Raw genomic sequence first — 19,556 nt, 5'->3', positions numbered from 1 at the left:
AAGCTTCACAAACATGGTTCTTCAGAGTTCTTCAGAGTTCTTCAAAGTTCTTCATATTTTGAAGGGGCCTGTTATATTCAATTTCATTTCAAAGGGACCTGTTTTGGACAGTGAAGACCAGTCATATTTGGACAGTGAAGATCAGTCCTACCTGTGCACGCCAAATCAGCCATTGTCAACCAACAAGTGTAATGTATTGGTGAAATTTTTATTTTTAACATTTAAAATTCTTGAATTATTTTAGTGTTAAAAATGATGATTATGATTGCTTGTTATCAATTTCAAAAACCCCTATACCCATCACCCTTGTAACATTCCTAACTACTTAACTCTGCTATCACTCTGCTATCATTTCCCATCACACTTTAGCCTATTGCCATATTCCTACTATGATTTTCAAACCTTTTCCTACACCACTCTTCAAACCTTGTCATCAACTCATCATTTTTTAAATCGGCCATCAAACCTTGTCATCGATCCATCACTTGTCAATCGGCCAAGTACCAACACATAGTGGATAAGTCGTTCCATTGGAAAGACAAGTGTTAAATGATTTCGTTCATTTTGAATGTGGGAAAATAGTCTTTTGACCCAAGTCGGCTCATGAAACATATATCCGTTATCATCACTACAACACTCTTTATATGTATATGGTGTTCTCATGATTGTACCTATGCAAATCAGTACCGCTCCTCTGTCTTTATGATGTGAATGTGCCTTCAACTCTGCATTATCATTATAGCAATTGGGTGAAGGTCGGCTGTTAAGTTTTCACTTTATAAAACTCTCAGCTCATAAAGTGCGTTACCATGTGAGTGTTCAAACTCTGAGTTTTCAAAGAGGGCCGAGACAGCAGGCGCTACAAAGGGAGAGCATAGCAAATAGGCTTACCACGAGTTTCTACCACCGCCCAAGCAATTAAATAAGGAAACCCTGAGAATCGAGGGCATTACCAGGTCGGCTAAGTGGAACGCAGGAAAAGAGGTAACACATTGAAAAAACCCTGATTGAATTGTTAAGCATAAACAAAAGGGTTAGAACAGAGATTTTTTTTTTTTTAAATGACCAATAGATCAGAGCCTAAAGCATTTGATAGTTCACAATATCATGAAGACTGTGTCATGATTTTAAGGGCAAAACAATGGTTGTCTTTTCTGGAGAAATTCAATGGAAACAATGAAGAAGTTACAAAGCAATTTTCATTTTCCTTCAACGGAGAGAAAGCTTTAATAGGAAACTTCTCCTTTAGAATTTCAGAGGATACCATAGCAAAAACATTGGGAATCAGTCCAAAAGGGGAAATGTATTTCAAAACCAAACAATTTAAGGAAAAATCATGGACTCAGTTTATGTCTAGGTCAAGGGTTTCCTCTGTCAATTGGAAAAAGTGTGTTCCCAGAAGTTGGCTAATTCACCCTTGGGACGAAATGGTATACATTATTCAGAAATTTGTTACATGTGAAGGACGTTACGGTATAGTATACCTATATCACATCAAGGTTTTGTTGCACTTAAAAGGTCAATGCATTATTAGTTTGCCCTACTTCTTCTTACAAAGTTTGACTAAAATGTCAAAGACCATTCAGAAACAAAACGGTAATGAAGATAAGAGTTTGTATCATTTTGGGTTGATCAAAATTCTAATTGAATTTGAGTTGCAGAGGAGAGGAAAAACATGGAAAGAATTTTTAATTGCCAATCAAATTAAAGAAGATGAACAGGAACAGCAACAAGAACGCACAGATTTTATGCTTGATATTGATGAGGAAATCCCTAAGCGTAAGTCAAGCAATGTTCCTCAACCCAGCAATGGTGTAAGAACAAGAAGGATGAGGCAAGAAGCTACCAAGAAAATTGAAAAAGATAAAATCTTCACTACTTATAAGCGAAGATCAAGGAGAATAAAAAGGAATCAAACACAAGATGATCAACCAGAGCCGAATGCAGATGCACCAATGGACATTGAAAGCAATACTAATTCACAGCCAGAACAGGAAGCAGAAATGGAAATCGAGAGTAACAAGGAAGAAAGGAAAGAGCCAGTACCTACAAACAAGAAACAGAGAAGGTTAGAGAAACAAATTGAAGAGCTAAAAGAGGAATTGATGGAAGAAAACATGTTAGAGAAGGTCATAAAGAAGGAAAATGAAATGTTGAGAGCTCAGAGCAAGAAGACTCAGCAGAAAAATGAGAAACTGAAGGAGCAAATCAAAGAACTTAAGACTGAACAAACCGAAATGTGCAAATGGGCGACAAAATGGTACACTCAGAAAAAAGCTCTCAAAGAAAAATATAAGAATCTGAAACATGAGTTCCAAGTTCAGAAGAATGCCCAAGTTCAGAAGAGTATAGATGTCTTGTTACAAGTGGCAGAGGCACAAGCAGGAACAGAATATAAAGGGAGCACATCAGGATTAGCATGAGGACATGCTAAATCATTGAGCTTGGGGGAGATGTTGGTACTATTTTATTGCCATCCTTTTCTTCTAAAAATCCATCATTCATCTATCATTTTCTCCCATAAACCCCTCATAGTCCATTGAAATTGATCAATTAAGCATTATAATTGTTATTTTACATTAAATTTAATTTGTGGATTTTTATGTTAAAAATTAGAAATTTTCAACAAAATTACGGGATGTCATGACTTCCTGTAATTGGTTTATGTTGTGACACGTGGCATGGCAGGAAAATCAAAACGGAGGATAGGGATGTGATCATGGATGTACATACATGGTGAAAGATCTATTCAGCATCGCATTTGGAGCTCCTGGATACATGGTCAATGCTAGTCAAACCCAACCTTTTTGGTCATAAAAGTAGCAAAAAGCCAAAGTTACCTAAACTGATTTCGTTTTGTTTTAGAAATCAGTTAAGATTAGAAAAAAACAAAAATCACCTTTTTGACTGTAAAAGCAGAAACATCTGCGTGATAATGTATGTACATTCGATTGTAAACCTTAAGGAATGTTAGTGAACGAAGGATAATATATTTGAGCAGGCTTAAGACTGTGTATTCCAGAACTCTGTTCTTGCATGTAATTGATTTCCAGACTTTAATCACAGGTAGCGTTTCATCATTCCAATGTTTTATGTGTTAACGGTTTCATCATCTGAAGTTTTCTAAGTGTACCATCAACGCGTGGACGGGCCCTATGTGGGGACCGGTATACTTTCATTTCATTTTCATAGCATTTAGACTTCAGATCTGAATAGCGTTTGATGCCATTTCTTTGCTTGTGAATTAATTAATTCGATTAGAAGTTCTTGCGATTGTTATTGTATGATTCATGGTGATAGCTTGAAACTTCAATTGCTAAATTATTGAACAAGATCTTGTAAAAGATTTAATTGAGCACTGAATTTCGAAGTATCTCTGTGGACTCTGTTTTCATGCATTTGAGTTTTATTATGCTTAAAAGAGTCTTTAGTTTTCATGAATTTGATTGTTAGGATGCTTAGTGTGTTACCGAGAAAGAGTTTTTGTGAATGATATCTTTGTAAGAGGATTGAAAACTCAGACTAGTAACACTCTGTGTTTTTAGAACAGTTAATTAAATTAGATGATCTGAGTGTTTAAAGTGTGAAAGGAAACATATTCCAATCTCTTGTAAAAGAGTGTTGTAGCCTGTCACATTAGACACTTATCTAGATAGATGAGATCCTTTTAGGTCTATAGATTGTAGACACGTGCCTCTAAGTTTACCTACCTTGGTTGACATTAAATTTAGTCTAATATAGACCCCTGGATTGTTCACTACAACATCTATAATCTGTTCAAGTTCCCTCAGGTCCTTTATTAACTGCATATTTTCTTGTTGATTCCTCTTCTCCTTTAGCAGTTGAAAATAGCAACAAGAAATGCTTAAAATAGCATTGCTAAAGATAACTTTTCAGGATATTCCAATTTTAATTTGTCCTTGAATTAAAAATGAGAATTACAATTCGAATTTAGTCTCACCAACTATTTGAAAAACAATTAATTAATTCATCTTGAGTTAATTAGTTTGAGAAATTCAAACATGAAGTTTTTGTAAAGTCATGCAACAGTTATCGCTTTGATTGAGGAAGTTATCCCTTAATTAAGGAGATAAGGATGAGTTGTATTTGATTTGTAATTAGTTAGCTCAGTTAACTGAGTTAAGTCCAGTTAGATTAGTTCCAAATAGTTTGTGGAACTGATTGTGAGTTCAGTCAGTTAATGCATGCATGCATGCAACTAGTGTACTCTAGATAACTGAATATTCTCTCATAAATAACTCATGCATGTCAGTTCAGACAAAGACCCGGTTGAGATTAAAGCCAGGGACAGTGTACTATCAGTTGCAAGAATTTTCCTATGATAAAATCTCTTGCATGCAGAGGGAATTCATTCCTTGAGGATTGCACAGTTCTAACAGTGTGTTAGAGTAGTGCGTAAGAGAAGTGTTCCACTTGGTTGAAGGTGAATCATCCCAGAGGAACAGAAAAAGGAAATAGGAGTCTTGGAGGATAGAGGAGAAGGCATATGCGTGGTCTATTATGTCTATGAGCAGTAGTGAGGGATTGTACTGAGAGCTAGATAGTTGTGAGAGCTAAATCTTTGTGTAATCCTGAGATATTTCCACTTGTATGATAATACAGATAGCGGGGTTTTTAGTTGAGTCTTTCCTCAGAGTATTCTTCTGTGTTTCATGTGTGATTGTTTCTTCTTCTCTGTTATATGTGTTCTATTTGATCTTGCTCAAATCGATTAAGCTTCTGCAAGTTTGATTATAGAAGTAGATTAAGTATTTTTATTTAGTACATTGCATAATCAGATTAATCTACAGTAAGAATTTCTACAGTAACCTCTGCCACTTCACTTCATTTCTCATGACATAACCATATTTCTGGTCCATCTCATTTCTCTACAACATTTCCATTAATACTTCAAGCTGAACTGCTATCTCAGACATTTCTTTACCACATTCTTTTTCACTCATTCTCATGCCATTTGCCTTGGAATTTTCCTTCTTTTATCCTCTATTGTGATCTCTTTCAAAACCTTTGTTATGACTATCACTAGTCATCATCCTTTCCTTCTCTATGAGTTCCTTTCACTTCACTATGAGTTGTGCAAACCTCTACAATAGCAAGTCCTCCCTGCTACCACTTACCCCACCAAGCTTTCCTATGTACTTTGTCTTTTGGCAAGCACTTGGTTCTCTATCTCTAGAACCTCCTTTAAGCACTTGTCTCTGCTTCTTCTAGGCTTCAACTCATCTACACCTCTTAAGAACACAATTGTCCTCTTTATCCAACCTTTGCTGGAATTCCTCAAGGTTCTGCCACATTCTGCTTTCATTCAAAAACTTTTACCAACTTCTTTTATCCCTTAGCAATTCTACCCACATCCTTTGTGGAATTGCCTTTGTGATTTGCAACAATACCTCTGCAGTAACAAGTCTCATCCTTGCCACATATGCCTCACTAAGCTTCTCTCCTCTAAGCTCAGTCTGTTATAATTTCTCTAGTTCTTTCTTTGAACATCTTGCTGACTAACAATTCTACCCAACACTTCTTTTGTTGGAATTGTTATCTCTAAGACAACTCTACCAACAATCGCAACTGTGGAGCTGCCTCAACAACTTCTACCTAACCGTAGTTGTAAGTTGTTCTCATCTTCTCTTGAGCACTCCTTGCTCTAGGTTGCTACCTGTGCATCGATATAAAGACCACAAACTCTCCAATCTTCAAATCAAATTAAAATAAAAACATATCATCTCACCCTTCAAGATCTCTGTCTGATCTTGTCCCCCCATTCACCAACACTTTGAATGGACTGTTCTTTTATCCAGCCTTCAGTTGTGTCTACAAACTCTACTACTTCAAGAACTTGCAAATGTCCCTCTTACAGTTTAACTATTGTAATCCTGCCGCAAAATTCTCACTCATTCAATTTCTGCTAATCATTAGACAAACTTGCATACCTTCACCTATCTTTAGAATCTTAGCACTCCTACAAATTTGTTTCAGCAGATCTTCATGCTTCCACTGCACAAATTTTCAACATTTAGCTATTGTCAATCAGATTTAGAATCTAATCCTTTCTTTCAATCTCTCAGCTTTATCTTAGCAAAGCTCTAACTGTCAGCAACAATTACCCTTCATTGAGTTTTCTTTCACTGGTTTGTTCTTGCTATGAGTTCTTTAAAAACATATAACTGTTCAAGCTTTGATACCAAAATGACACGGGAAAGACCAGCGCATACCCACAATATGCATATCTTATTCACAAACCTATTTTCCCCGAGAATTTCAATGACCTGCTGGGTCAAATATTCATGAACTAAGGTTGAAGGCCCCCTTAATAAAATCTTTGTGGAATGATTTAATATTAACCACAGTTTTTCCCTTGCATCAATCCTTTCTCATCAGGAATTATTCACCGTCATAAACTTTCACAAATATTTATGCCTACACATATAACTAAACCTCACTCTATAACTATGGTTATATTTGGACTCAACCCGTAAAACCTTCTATCGACACTTTATTTCTATTATAATTCTTTTATAATAGAAATACACATAAAACATATGTAAACTTACCGATTCGCAATATCTCGTCCTTTGCATACTACCCGATGCTTCCTTTGTCGCTATCACAGGATTCAAGACTCTTCATAACCTGCTCTCAGTACTCCCGATCTACGAGATGCGATCATACTATCCACCATACCAAAACTTTTATATATTTATTCCCCACCACTGTTTTTACTCATCAGATCATCGGTTGTCACAATTCTCGCGGATCACACTAACAAGCCTTCCTCCTTTCACATCTAATATGTGATAACGCAACCAAACTTCAAATCAAATACAACTGCACCTATAACCTTCTCTAGTCCACTCCACATCGCACATCGCAATCGCAAATCGCAATTGTTAAGGGCCCCAACACATCTACTATGAAATATTGTTGTACGATCTAATCGCCAATCGCATCGGACATCGCACGACGCACATTGCACTTTCCTGTGGCCCAAGGTTAATTCATTCACAATTGAAATGTTGTGACGTGGGGTTTATCCATGATCCTCTACAGTTGATCAAAACACTTGATCCAACGGTCAATAATGATCTCGCACGTCGCAAATCGCAATCACTTAAGGCTAGGTTCATTCACTCCTGAGTTATGTTGTGATGCAATTCCAACTATTCCATTCTATGCGACTTAATCTCATCTATTGATCGTAAATATCCAATGGCTCCTGTGCATCGATACTTTACTCCTTCATCCATCTCTTTACTTGGGCTTTTACGCCATTCCTTCAGTGTTTTATGTGGTTTTATGGTTTCTTCAGGTTCTCGTTCTTCCGTTGTTTTGTTGTGCGACTCTCTCCTAAGCTTAACTTCATGTGTTTCTTTAATCATTGTCCTTCCAGAGCTTTCACTTTGATCCTTCAATCGGATTCAAGATCCATTACGATCCTCTGTGTCATTGTTCTTCTTTGTGTTTCGCCTGAACTCCACCTGCATACATCTACTATGCAGAAACTCTGATTCATACATAATTTATCATTCAATACTCAAACCACACACTTACACAGTTTCTGAATTAAATCTCTGTATATATAAACAAACATTTACACATTTTTTCTCTCATGCCTAATATTCTAATGTCAATGGCCTATGTTTCACAATCTTCCCGTAGGCTTACAATCACACTCTAACTAGCTTAATTATCTCACCCCTGACTATGCCTTTTAGGCTTACATTTATACAAAAGGATTCTACAACCAATTCCTGGTTTAGATCCATAATCTCCTCAACAAAATCCTAAAATATCTTCCTTATCTCTAAGGATCCTCTCTAATACAAAAAATCATGAACTAACTCCTAATCTAAGATTTACAATCAATTCTCAAATCTCTCGATCTCTCAACTATCCTAAATCTCTCACATTCTCCTACATTCGAGAATATTTACAAATATGCCTCACTATATTTAATTAAATCCCTATTCTCATTAAAATCACTCAAAAGCCTAAATAATTACATTAACTCAACACTTAGGAAACCAACTTCCTTAAAACACAAGACCCCCTATGTCTACTAAAATACAATTATTTTTCTTGAGTTGAATGCTCCTGCATCATTATAGTATCTTAGCTTCCTTTTACCCACTAGCCAATTATCATCCCACAACTTGTCCTTAAAATTGGAGGTAATAGTGTCTTTGACACTATCCGTACTTCCCATGATGATCTCCTCCTTTATCCCCCAATCATTGAGCCAAGACTGGGCATCCTTATGGCACCTATGCTTGAGGCAAAGGTGGGGGTTTTGACTAAAGTTAGAAGCAATTTTTGGGAGCCTCTTGGATTCCATGTTGTAAAGCTTGTTCTTATACATCAGATATCTAAAGATAGTCATACTTTCAATGGGGGACAAGAAATCTTTGATCAAGAGGATATGATAGGGAGTATTTACCTTGATCTTTAGGTTGTAGCTTATCAATTGATTTTGAATCATCTCAATCTTTCTCCACGACTCTCTGAATATACTACAACCCAAAACTTCACATTCGCATATAGAAATTTCATCGTAGATTACCTGATAATGCAATATACTAAAGCAAAATACTTGATCTAGTTCTACTTTCAAACTTTGCGAAAGCTTAATCAAGTTGAGCAAGATCAATCGAAACACATATAACAGAGAAGAAGATTCAATCACACATGAAACATAGAAGAATACTTTGGGGAAAGCCTCAGCTAAAAACGTTATCATACAAGTGGAAATATGTCTTGATTGCACAAAGCTTTAGCTCACAAGCTATCTAGCTCTCAGTACAATCCCTCAATGTTGCTCATAGATAGTCAAAGGCTTCTCACAAACCTTCTCCTCTACCATCCAAGCCTCCTATTTCCTTACGCAGTTTATCCTGGGGTCCAATGCTGCCACCTATGTGTAATTACCTCACACAATGCTCACTAACCTCTGAATTAACTGCGCAATCTTGTAGGAGATAATTTCTTCTTCATGGATGAGTTTCCTTTATAGGAAAATTCCTCCAACTGATAGTAGATTGTCCCTTCCTTTAATCTCAACTGGGTCATTCTCTTAACTAACATGCATGAGTTATTCATGAGATAATATTCAGTTATTTGAAGTGCAACAGTTACATTCATGCATGCATTAACTAACTGAACTCACAATCATTTCCACAAATTGTTGGAACTAATCTAACTGGACTTAACTCAGTTAACTGAGCTAACTAATTACAACTCAAAGTACAACTCATCCTAATCTCCTTTAATCAAGGGATAACTTCCTCAATCAAAGGAGAAATTGTTGCATGTCTTCACATAGACTTCATGTTTCATTTCCTACAATTAATTAACTCAAGATGAATTAATTAATTATTTTACAAACAGCTACTAAGATCAAATTCGGATTTTACTTCTTAATTTTAGTTCATGGACTAACTAAAATTGGAATCTATCCTGAAATGCTATTTATAGCAATGCTATTTTTAGCACTTCCATTTTTCATTCCTGGTTGCTATGTCCAACACTGGTACCTGAAATGCTATTTATAGCAATGTTATTTTTATCATTTCTTGTTGCGATTTCCAACAATCCCTCTCAACAAGAAAGGCATTCAACTCGAACCTAATCCTGAACCTTTGGAATGTTCTGCATGCAACACTTCTCCCAAGTGTTGTTGCTCCAGCAACTCTAGAAACAAAAAATCTCCCAACTGACCTCCCTGTTGGGCTAGAAACACCCTCTGATGTTGAATCTCCCTCTGCCGCTGACAAGTGCTCCCTCTATGACCTCTGAGCTGCTACAACACTCCATGCATCTCGCACCATTGCACACCTCTCTGCTCCATCCTGCACTAGTGCAACACTCATGTGCCTCTTGCATTGTTGCAGTCTGCTAGCTCTGCACTGTAGCTCTCTCTGCCACTCCATCCACATTTGTCTCTACCCACTCAACCAGTCCTGATACTCCTCATTGAGGCTCCCGTAGCAAGGTCTAATCAAAGAGGTTGGGTACCTCAAGGATCCTACCCCTATTTCAGCCTTCTTGGGACTATCACTTCACATCGCCCCACCTCCTACATGGAGGAATGGCTGCATGTGATCCCTCTACACACTTGGCTCGAAATTTCACCCTATCAGAGATCTCTGAATGAGTGGATTCCTCCACTTGATCTCTTCTTGGCTTATCCAGTTGTGGCTGCTCCACAACATCCTGAAGCTACTTCACCAATTGTGGCTCCTCCACAATTGTCTGAGACTTCTTCTGGCACTGCATGTTGAGAGGTAATTTACTCTCCCTCTCAACCACCAAGTCTCTAACCTTTTCCTTACTCCTCAAGGCTTTGCATGCATCTTGAACCTCAAGAGCATACAGGTTCTTGGCTAGCACACCAATCTGTTTCATCATTCCCGCCATCACGAAATTTTCTGGAAAAAGAGTTGATTTTAAATCAACAATATCTCCCTCATCCGAACTCCATTTCAGCCGATTTTTTTTTTGAATTCGGATCTTTCTCTACAATAAATCCAGATCTGCTATTTATTTTAAAAATTTTGCACAAAAATTTTCAGAAATACTATTAAAACTCGTGGCCCAATATTTTTATTATTATTATTATTATTATTATTATTATTATTATTATTATTATTATTATTATTATTATTTTTATTTTTTTTACTTCAAATTTTCTTCTTCGTATACTATTCACTGCTTTGATCACCTTTTCTCTGATACCATGTATAAATTTCACTGTAGATCACCTAATAATGCAATATACTAAAGCAAAATACTTGATCTACTTCTACTGTCAAACTTTGCGGAAGCTTAATCAATTTGAGCAAGATCAATCAGAACACATATAACAGAGAAGAAGATTCAATCACACATGAAACATGGAAGAATACTCTGGAGAAAACCTTAGCTAGAAACCCCACTATTTGTATTATCATACAAGTGGAAATATGTATGGATTACACAAAGCTTTAGCTCACAAGCTATCCATCTCTCAGTACAATCCCTCAATGCTGCTCATAGATAGTCAAAGGCTTCTCACAAACCTTCTCGTCTACCCTCGAAGCCTCCTATTTCCTTGTGCAGTTTCTCCTGGGGTCCAATGTTGCCACATGTGTGTAATTACCTCACACTCTTCTCACTAACCTCTGAATTAACTATGCAATACTGAAGGAGATAATTCCTTCTGCATGGATGAGTTTCCTTTATAGGAAAATTCCTCCAACTGATAGTACACTGTCCCTTCCTTTAATCTCAACTGGGTCTTTCTCTTAACTGACATGCATGACTTATTTATGAGAGAATATTCAGTTATCTGAAGTGCAGTAGTTACATGCATGCATGCATTAACTAACTGAACTCACAATCATTTCCACAAAATGTTGGAACTAATCTAACCAGACTTAACTCAGTTAACTGAGCTAGCTAATTACAACTCATCCTGATCTCCTTTAATCAAGGGATAAATTTCTCAATCAAAGGATAAACTGTTGCATGTCTTCACATAGACTTCATGTTTGATTTCCTACAACTAATTAACTCAAGATGAATTAATTATTTATTTTACAAACAGTTGCTAAGATCAAATTTGAATTTTACTTCTTAATTTAGTTCATGGACTAACTAAACTTCGAATCTATCCTGAAATGCTATTTATAACAATTTTATTTTTAGCACTTCCATTTCTCATTCCTTGTTGCTATGTCCAACACTGGTACCTAAAATGATATTTATAGCAATGCTATTTTTAGCATTTCTATTTTTTGCATTTCTTGTTGCTATTTCCAACACCATATAACACAAGAGGGGTGACGAGAGTCTCAAAGAGGAACCTTTTTTTACTCCAAATGTAAATATTGACTAGATTACAATTCTTTTCAAGATCAAAATAAGCTTCCCAGCCTCCAGTAATCCTTTTCTCGATGCTATAATTCCAATTGAGCTAATGAGGAAAGTCAATACCCAAATATTTGTAAGAAGAAACCTGCTCTAAACAATGGTTATCATATACAAAACTACCATTAGTGGTATTTTTTTATTTAATGATCATGACATTAGTCTTGTCGGTATTAACCGTCATACCCATCTTGGTGCAGTAGACATGAAGAGTCTTAAGCTACTTGTCTATTTCATCATGGCTTTTTGCAAGAAGAACAATATCATCAGCATAAAGGAGAAGAGTAATGATTATACCATCAAGCTCAGTGTTCTTGCAACCTGATTTTCTAGACACTTATCAAGCTTATCAATGTAAATACCAAAAAGGGTAGGGGATAGGGGACACCCTTGCTTAACCCTGACATTGCACTTTATATATTTAGACCACCCTTCATCTTAAGCTTGGCAATGACAATCTCGTAGAGGCAGATCACAATAATCCTCAGTTCAAGAGGAACCATGATCTCTTGAAGCCTCTCTAAGAGGTTATCTCGAGGAAGAATGTTTAAAGATTTTCTAAAATCCACAAAACAATAGAAAACATCAACTTTACTATTGCAACATTCCTCTGCAATGATCCTGAGAGTGACAAGATGGTTGGTATTTGAGTGATGCATCCTAAAACCAACTTCCATTTAGCTCTTTTACCATGGTTTTCAAGATGAGTCCATATAGCTTGGATAGGATGTGGCTAATCATAATGGTCCTGTAATTAGAGGGAACACTTATGTCCCAATTTTTAAGGATAGGCACAATGAGGCTTTGTGTCCAAAGCTTAGGGAAGCCATGTTGTGTAGCCAAATTGAGAAGCTTGTGGAGATGAAGAACTAAGGTAGATATTCCCATTTTAAAGATCTCATCTTGGTATCCTTCAATAAATTTAGCTTTCCCATTAGCGAGCTTATTAATCCTAGACTCAATGTTTTCCAAAGAAAATATATCTTCTTTAATAAGAGTTTTTAAGATGGTGCCCATGGTGTCTCAAGAGTCATACAGCTTCTTAAGATAGTTGTCCCAATTTTCTAGGGGGATAGAATGATTATATTTAGTTTTATGAACAAGCACATTCCGCCAAAACTTTTTGGGTGCAACATTAGAAAGGTGGAGAACATGCTCTTAAAATGACAATCTATAAAATTTATTATTATATTATAGTAATATGATAATATTATTATTATAAATATTGATATTATTAACCAAAGAGATTATTAATATTAAAAACCCAAGGCATTATAAAACCCATAAAATAATATTAAAAACAAAATATTAATATTATAAACCCAAAGGATTATTATTATAAACCCAAGGGATTTATATTAAACCCTAGGATTAATATTATAAACCCTATAAACTGATGAGAGCGGCGAACGGAGGAAGATGAGCAGAGAAGCAGGGTATAGCGGCTAGGGTTTGCTGCAGACCTGCAGCGGCAGGCGGACTGCAGGGGCAGTTGCCCACCCCAAGGCGGCAGCGCTGCGCAGCACGATCGCAGAACGTTGGCAGCAGAGGAAATGAACCCCCGCCAGGGGGCAGAAGGGGATTCCCCAAACGATGAAAGGCAGCCCGAAAAGCAATCCGATTCTGGGCAGGAACAGAGAACAAATGAAAACGAAAATGAAGGTACGCCGGACAAGCAGACAGATCAGGCTCAGCCAGAGGATCAGAGAGTGAGATCATCTACATGCAAGTCTGTTGCTAAGCATACGCCAACAGTGGAGTTCCCCAGTCACAGGATCAATGCAAGAATCCAATATATGAAGGATCACGCCCTCATTGGCAAATTTATAGGCATTTGGCCAAATGAGAGAGCCCTGAGGACATGGATTAACATCAAATGGCACCCGAAAGGGCATATATCCCTGCATTTAGGCCCAAAAGGTTTCTTTACAGCAGTTTTCAACTGCCTGGAGGACAGAAACAGAGTCTTTGAGAACGGACCTTATTTCTTTAACTCAGCGGGTCTATTCCTTAGAGAATGGGTAGCAAAGTTTAACCCAGACAAGGAGGATCTGAGCTGGGCACCAGTTTGGATCAGGTTATACTCATTGCCATGGGAATACTGGGAAGAAGAATCGCTTAAGGAGATTGGGAAGGTTCTGGGGGATTTTGTCAAGGTTGCAGAAGAAACGAAAATGAAGAAGTATACCTCATATGCCCGGATCTGCGTCTACATGGACCTAAAGGAACCCCTGCCTGATAAGGTAAAACTTACTCATGAGGATGAAGAATGGATCCAGTTAATAGACTATGAACATGTTCCCTTTAGGTGTAGAAGATGCCATGCCTTAGGGCACCTGTTCCGAGATTGCCCGTTAAATAATAAGCCCACGGAACAAGATCAGGACAAGCAATCGACCGAGGGGTTCACCAGAGTAGCGAACCGCAGAAGAGGAAATAAGAAACAGCCGTCTCAGAACAGGCAGGTCACGAAGGATCCTACAAAGCCTTCAACGAGTAATAGCTTTGCTGCTTTAGCTGAGGAAGAGCAACCAGTCCAAAATCCTATGTCATCTGAGCGTATATCAAATCCGAACATGTCGGAGGATCCCAAAGAGTCATCGAAAGGAAAAAGCGAGGTACAGGACAGTAACATCCAAAGCACCAAAATGAAAAGCTGGAGCCAACCAGAGATGGAGATAGACACAACGGATCCAGGTTCAGTACAAGCACGGGAAGAAGAAGCAAGCCATCAAGAAGTCAAAAATATGGATGAGGATACAGAAACATTTGATATAGGAGAACTGGACATTCTTGGTTTGGAGGCCGCGTGTAAAACTAAGAATTTCGACAAGATAACTGCAGCACAAGTGGACAAACTGGCGGCGGTTTTTCATAAAGCTCAGAAGAAATATTCACTAGGGGTGCAAACAGGCAGCCAATGGGATGGGACGTTTATTTCAAAAGACAGCAAAAAGCGTGGAAGAAAGTCTGCTCTGGAGAGAACCATCAAGGTTGGAGAAGTCCTTGTCGATTCAGGCAGATACGCCCAGCTTACCAGGTATTTTAACATCCACCCCAAACATTCCCAATGAAATTGATATCATGGAACATTCGAGGGCTTAACAGCCAGAAGAAAGGTAGACTTCTCAAAAACATGATAATGGAGGAAAAACCAGCAATTCTTTTCCTGCAAGAGACAAAATGTAAACAAGTAGTTCTAGAAAAAGTAGCAGCTAAGGCGTGGCCGGTGGGGCAAGTCACAGCAGTGGAAGCACATGGCGCTTCAGGAGGTTTGGCAATCCTCTGGGATGCAAGGGTGATACAGCTGGACAATATTCATGCAAATAGAAACTTCATTCAAGCCAAGTTTCATCTGCAAGGCACAAATATTGCTGGGCATATTACAAATGTATACTTCCCACAAGAAACCCAACAAAAAGCTGATATTTTGGATGCATTAACACAACTTAATGTAAACAGAATGTACCCGCTATGGATCTCAGGCGGAGATTATAATATGATTGCAAATCTAGAGGAAAAGAGAGGAGGACGTTTCAGAATAAACAGAGATGGTACTCTACTTAAAGATTTCATTCAAGACAATTGGATGATTGATCTTCCTACAGAAAATGGCATATATACCTGGGACAACAAGAGGACGGAACCGATGCAGGTGGCTTCACGACTGGATCGATTCCTAATCTCTGATAATGCAGTGTACATGGGTGGAGAATTTACAGCCTCAATCCTACCGTATTCAGGATCGGACCACTGGCCCATTGCCTTAAACTGGAGTAGACCAGGCCAGAGTTTAAGGAGGCCATTCAGATTTGAAGCTTTCTGGTTAACACATCCGGACTTCCATGAATTCATAAAGACAACCTGGGCAAGCTTTAGAGCAACGGAGGGGACAAGAATGGCCTTATTTCAAAAGAAGCTGAAGTATCTCAAAGAGGAAATAAAACGTTGGAATAAATCTACATTTGGAAATATCTTCAAATCAAAAGAAATCCTACTTCAAAAAATGAAGGATACCCAACAAAGAATCATTTCTCATGGCCGATCCGAGGAATTGACTCTACAAGAACAAGTAATTGAAAAGCAAATTCTAGAAAGAGAGCTGCAGGAAGAGACACTGTGGAGGCAGAAGTCAAGGATTAGGTGGCTGAAGGAAGGTGAAAAGAATACAAAATTCTTTCACAAAACAACAGTCCAAAGGCGTATGATCAACCAAATATCCTCTGTAACTAATGAGCAAGGAATCAAAATCGAAGATCATGAAGGAATAGAAAAGGAGTTTGTGAACTACTTCAAACAGATGACTCAAGAACCCAATATTAACAGATCCGCAGCCATTGAGAACATCACCAGGCACATACCAAGAATAATCACGGAAGATCAGAATACTCTGCTTCTTAAACCGATCAGTCTCCAAGAGGTAGAAACAGCAGTGAACCAATTAAAGGCAGGGAAAGCTCCCGGTCCAGATGGATTTACGTCGAACTTCTTTCAGCATTTTTGGGAACTAATAAAATGGGAAGTATGGCAGGTCGTGGAGGAATCCAGGACTCTCATATGGATGTATCCAACCATGAATGCCACCTTTCTAGCTTTAATTCCCAATTCTACAGAATCAAGCACTCCAGATAAGTATCGACCCATTGCTTTATGTAATATCATTTATAAAATTGTCTCAAAGGTCATTGCTCTTAGGCTGAAGCCCTTGCTGCCCCTCATCATTTCTCCTGAGCAATCCGGGTATGTTGAAGGGCGTCAAATAACTGATGGGATTATCCTTACCCATGAAATATTGCATTCTCTCAAACAATTAAAAAAGTCGGGGATGCTCCTAAAAATCGATCTTTCAAAAGCATTCGATTGTATTAGCTGGAATTATTTGCAAAAAACCCTCCTGGCTTTTGGATTCACTCCCCCTTGGGTCAGATGGGTAAGTAGTCTCATCTCTTCTTCATTCTTCTCTATCCTCATCAATGGGATTCCTTCTACCACCTTTCGTCCTTCTCGGGGCATTAGGCAGGGAGATCCCTTGTCCCCCTTTTTGTTTGTAATTCTGGCTGAAGGTTTGGGGCGAAGTATAAAAGCAGCCATTCAAGAGCATAAGCTCAAGGGTATAGCCGTCCACCATCTCCCTGCTGTCTCTCATCAACAATTTGTTGATGATAATATGTTATTCGGCCACTCCTCTGTTCAAGAAGCCCGCATTTTCAAATCCATTTTGGACTCTTTCTCAAAAGCATCTGGAGCCCTCATAAATAATGCAAAATCCCAAGTATTCTTCTTTAATACCCCTCCCTATACCCAAAGAGCCATAGTGCGTATTCTTGGCTTTTCCAAGGCTTCTCTGCCCTCCTATCTAGGCGCTCCTCTTATCGCATCAGCCCTCAAGCATTCATCGTGGACAATCCTGCTTGAAAAACTTGAAGCCAAATTACTCCTTTGGACCTACAGATCGCTCAATATGGCCAGTAGGATTGTACTTATCAAGTCAGTTCTGCAATCTATGCCGTTGTATTTATTTTCCATTTTAGCAGCGCCAAAATGGGTTCTTAAGGCAATTAAAAAATTACAGAGGAATTTCCTATGGGGCAGCTCTGGCCCAAACAGAAAATGGGCTCTCCTTCGTTGGGAAAAGGTTTGTCTTCCGAGGCTGGCAGGAGGATTAGGACTCAGAGATCTAGAACTAAGCAATATGACCATGGGGGCGAAAATATGGTGGCGGTGGCTTTCAAACTGCAATACCCCCTGGGCGTGTCTCTGGACAGCAAAATACTCAAGGAACTTACCCTTAGAAGAAAGGATAAGAATGTCAGAAACAAGTAAAGGATCGTTAATATGGAACTCGGCTATTCAGCATAGAGACCTTATCCAAAAACATAGCTTTTGGGAGGTGAAGGATGGTCAAACTGCCAGGTTCTGGGAAGACTCCTGGTAGCAGCTACCAAATCTTAAGGAGTGTATGCATACAATTCAGGATTGGGAGATCACCCCGCAGGAGAAAATAAGCAATTGCTGGAAAGAACAAAGTAATCAAGAGCAGAGAGAGTGGAAAGAAACCAGCCTTATTCTTCCACGTAGCTCAAATCACAACCAACTCACTCTCAATACCGAGTTAAATAAACGCAGGATATTAAAGCAAGCAGGCATGGACACATTGAGATGGGGTTATGAAGAGAAGGGTACATTCAGCACATAGGAGGCCTACAGGATCATCATAAAAGACAGAATGGTCAAAGATCAGATATGGAGAAAAATATGGAAACCCCCAATATGGCCGAAGGTATCCACCTTTCTCTGGCTCCTTTCATATAATAGAATACTAACCTGGGATAATCTCAGAAGAAGGGGATTCTTCGGTCCTTCCATATGCCTTATATGTAATCAGGAAGAAGAAACCGCCTTACACCTAATGCAGACGTGCCAGATGAGCAGAAAGATCTGGGAAAAGGTGGCATTTCGATGTCAAAAGGAAGGTAGAGTTCTGGGGGATATCAAAAATACAATAAGTCAATGGCCTCAATCACCATACGAGTGCAAAATTCTAAACATCCTTTGGCAAACTATACCGGGTTTCGTGATGTGGAATATCTGGAAGGAAAGGAACAGGAGGATCTTCAAAGGTCAAACAATGACACTGGAGCAGGTATGGAAAGGAATTCATAACAATATCAGAGAAACTCTCACCACAAAGAAATGGTCCCAAGATGACTACCCAAAGCAATCTCAGGAACTGGCTATCTGGAACAACTGGCAGATAACGATACAAGATCAGATTCCTGTCAAGGATAGCTCAGCAAAGCACCAAACTAACTCAGTAAAGTGGAAGCCACCTCCCATCAATGTGTTCCATCTGAACTTCGATGGCGCATCGAAAGGTAATCCGGGTCAGACAGGTTACGGTGGCATTATCAGAGACCATAAGGGTAAATCCCTTCTCATCTATCATGGTACTATTGGGTGGAATACTAACAATGCGGCGGAACTGGAGGCTTTATGGAAAGGTCTTACTCTGGCGCAGCAGGGTAATTATCTCCCACTGATAGTGGAAGGGGACTCCCAACTCCTAATAAACATGGCCTTAAAACTCCAACAGGGCTCCCAAGTTCATAAAATCAGCAGTAGCTGGCGTTTGGCATCTAGACTGGAACAAATTCAACATTGGTTACAAGAGAACAAAGCAGTCTCATTCCAACACATAAAGAGGGATGGGAATAAGCCAGCTGATTTCCTTGCTAATCTGGGAGTGGAAAGCGAAAATGACCTTTCAGTTGGCCCTCTATATGATATACTGTCGACAGATCAGCTATCCACCTTCCAAGCACTGTTAGACAGAGATTTGCAACTACAAGATGATTCTCACCCGGATGCGGGTGGCAATATGTTTACCAGCAATGGGCAGCTGGCATGACTTTGAAACCTGGCAGGACGGCCACACCAGGTGGCTCTGCCATACTTTAATGCCATTAAAGGCCGAGGTGAAGATTATGCAGAGAGGAGATGGCTTCGAGCGAGTGAACTTAACGGTTCTGTACGCAAGGTTGTTGGGTTTCGTAATGGAGGCCTCCAGAGAGTTCAGCATAGGGAACTACATAAATGCGCATCTGTGCCAGAATGAGAATGTCTGTGGTATTTTC

The 19,556-nt window shown here is 38.7% G+C and overlaps 1 protein-coding gene across 1 annotated transcript; it reads left to right on the top strand.

The window, feature by feature from the left end:
* Positions 1 to 13: 13 nt before the first annotated feature.
* LOC149239292 (uncharacterized) lies at positions 14 to 17,857 on the top strand. The gene is made up of 3 exons (XM_089369816.1): positions 14 to 193; positions 13,392 to 14,962; positions 15,031 to 17,857. Exons 1-3 carry the CDS (start codon positions 14 to 16, stop codon positions 17,855 to 17,857), a joined length of 4,578 nt encoding a protein of 1,525 aa, XP_089225942.1.
* The last annotated feature ends 1,699 nt before the right edge of the window (positions 17,858 to 19,556 follow it).

The sequence above is a fragment of the Pinus tabuliformis genome, chromosome 8, assembly GCF_031772625.1.
Source record: "Pinus tabuliformis cultivar Carrire ecotype Pingquan chromosome 8, CPIR1, whole genome shotgun sequence".
NCBI lineage: Eukaryota > Viridiplantae > Streptophyta > Pinopsida > Pinales > Pinaceae > Pinus > Pinus tabuliformis.
The sequence above is the reverse complement of the archived record's forward strand: the minus strand, read 5'-3'. Positions and strand labels throughout refer to the sequence as shown.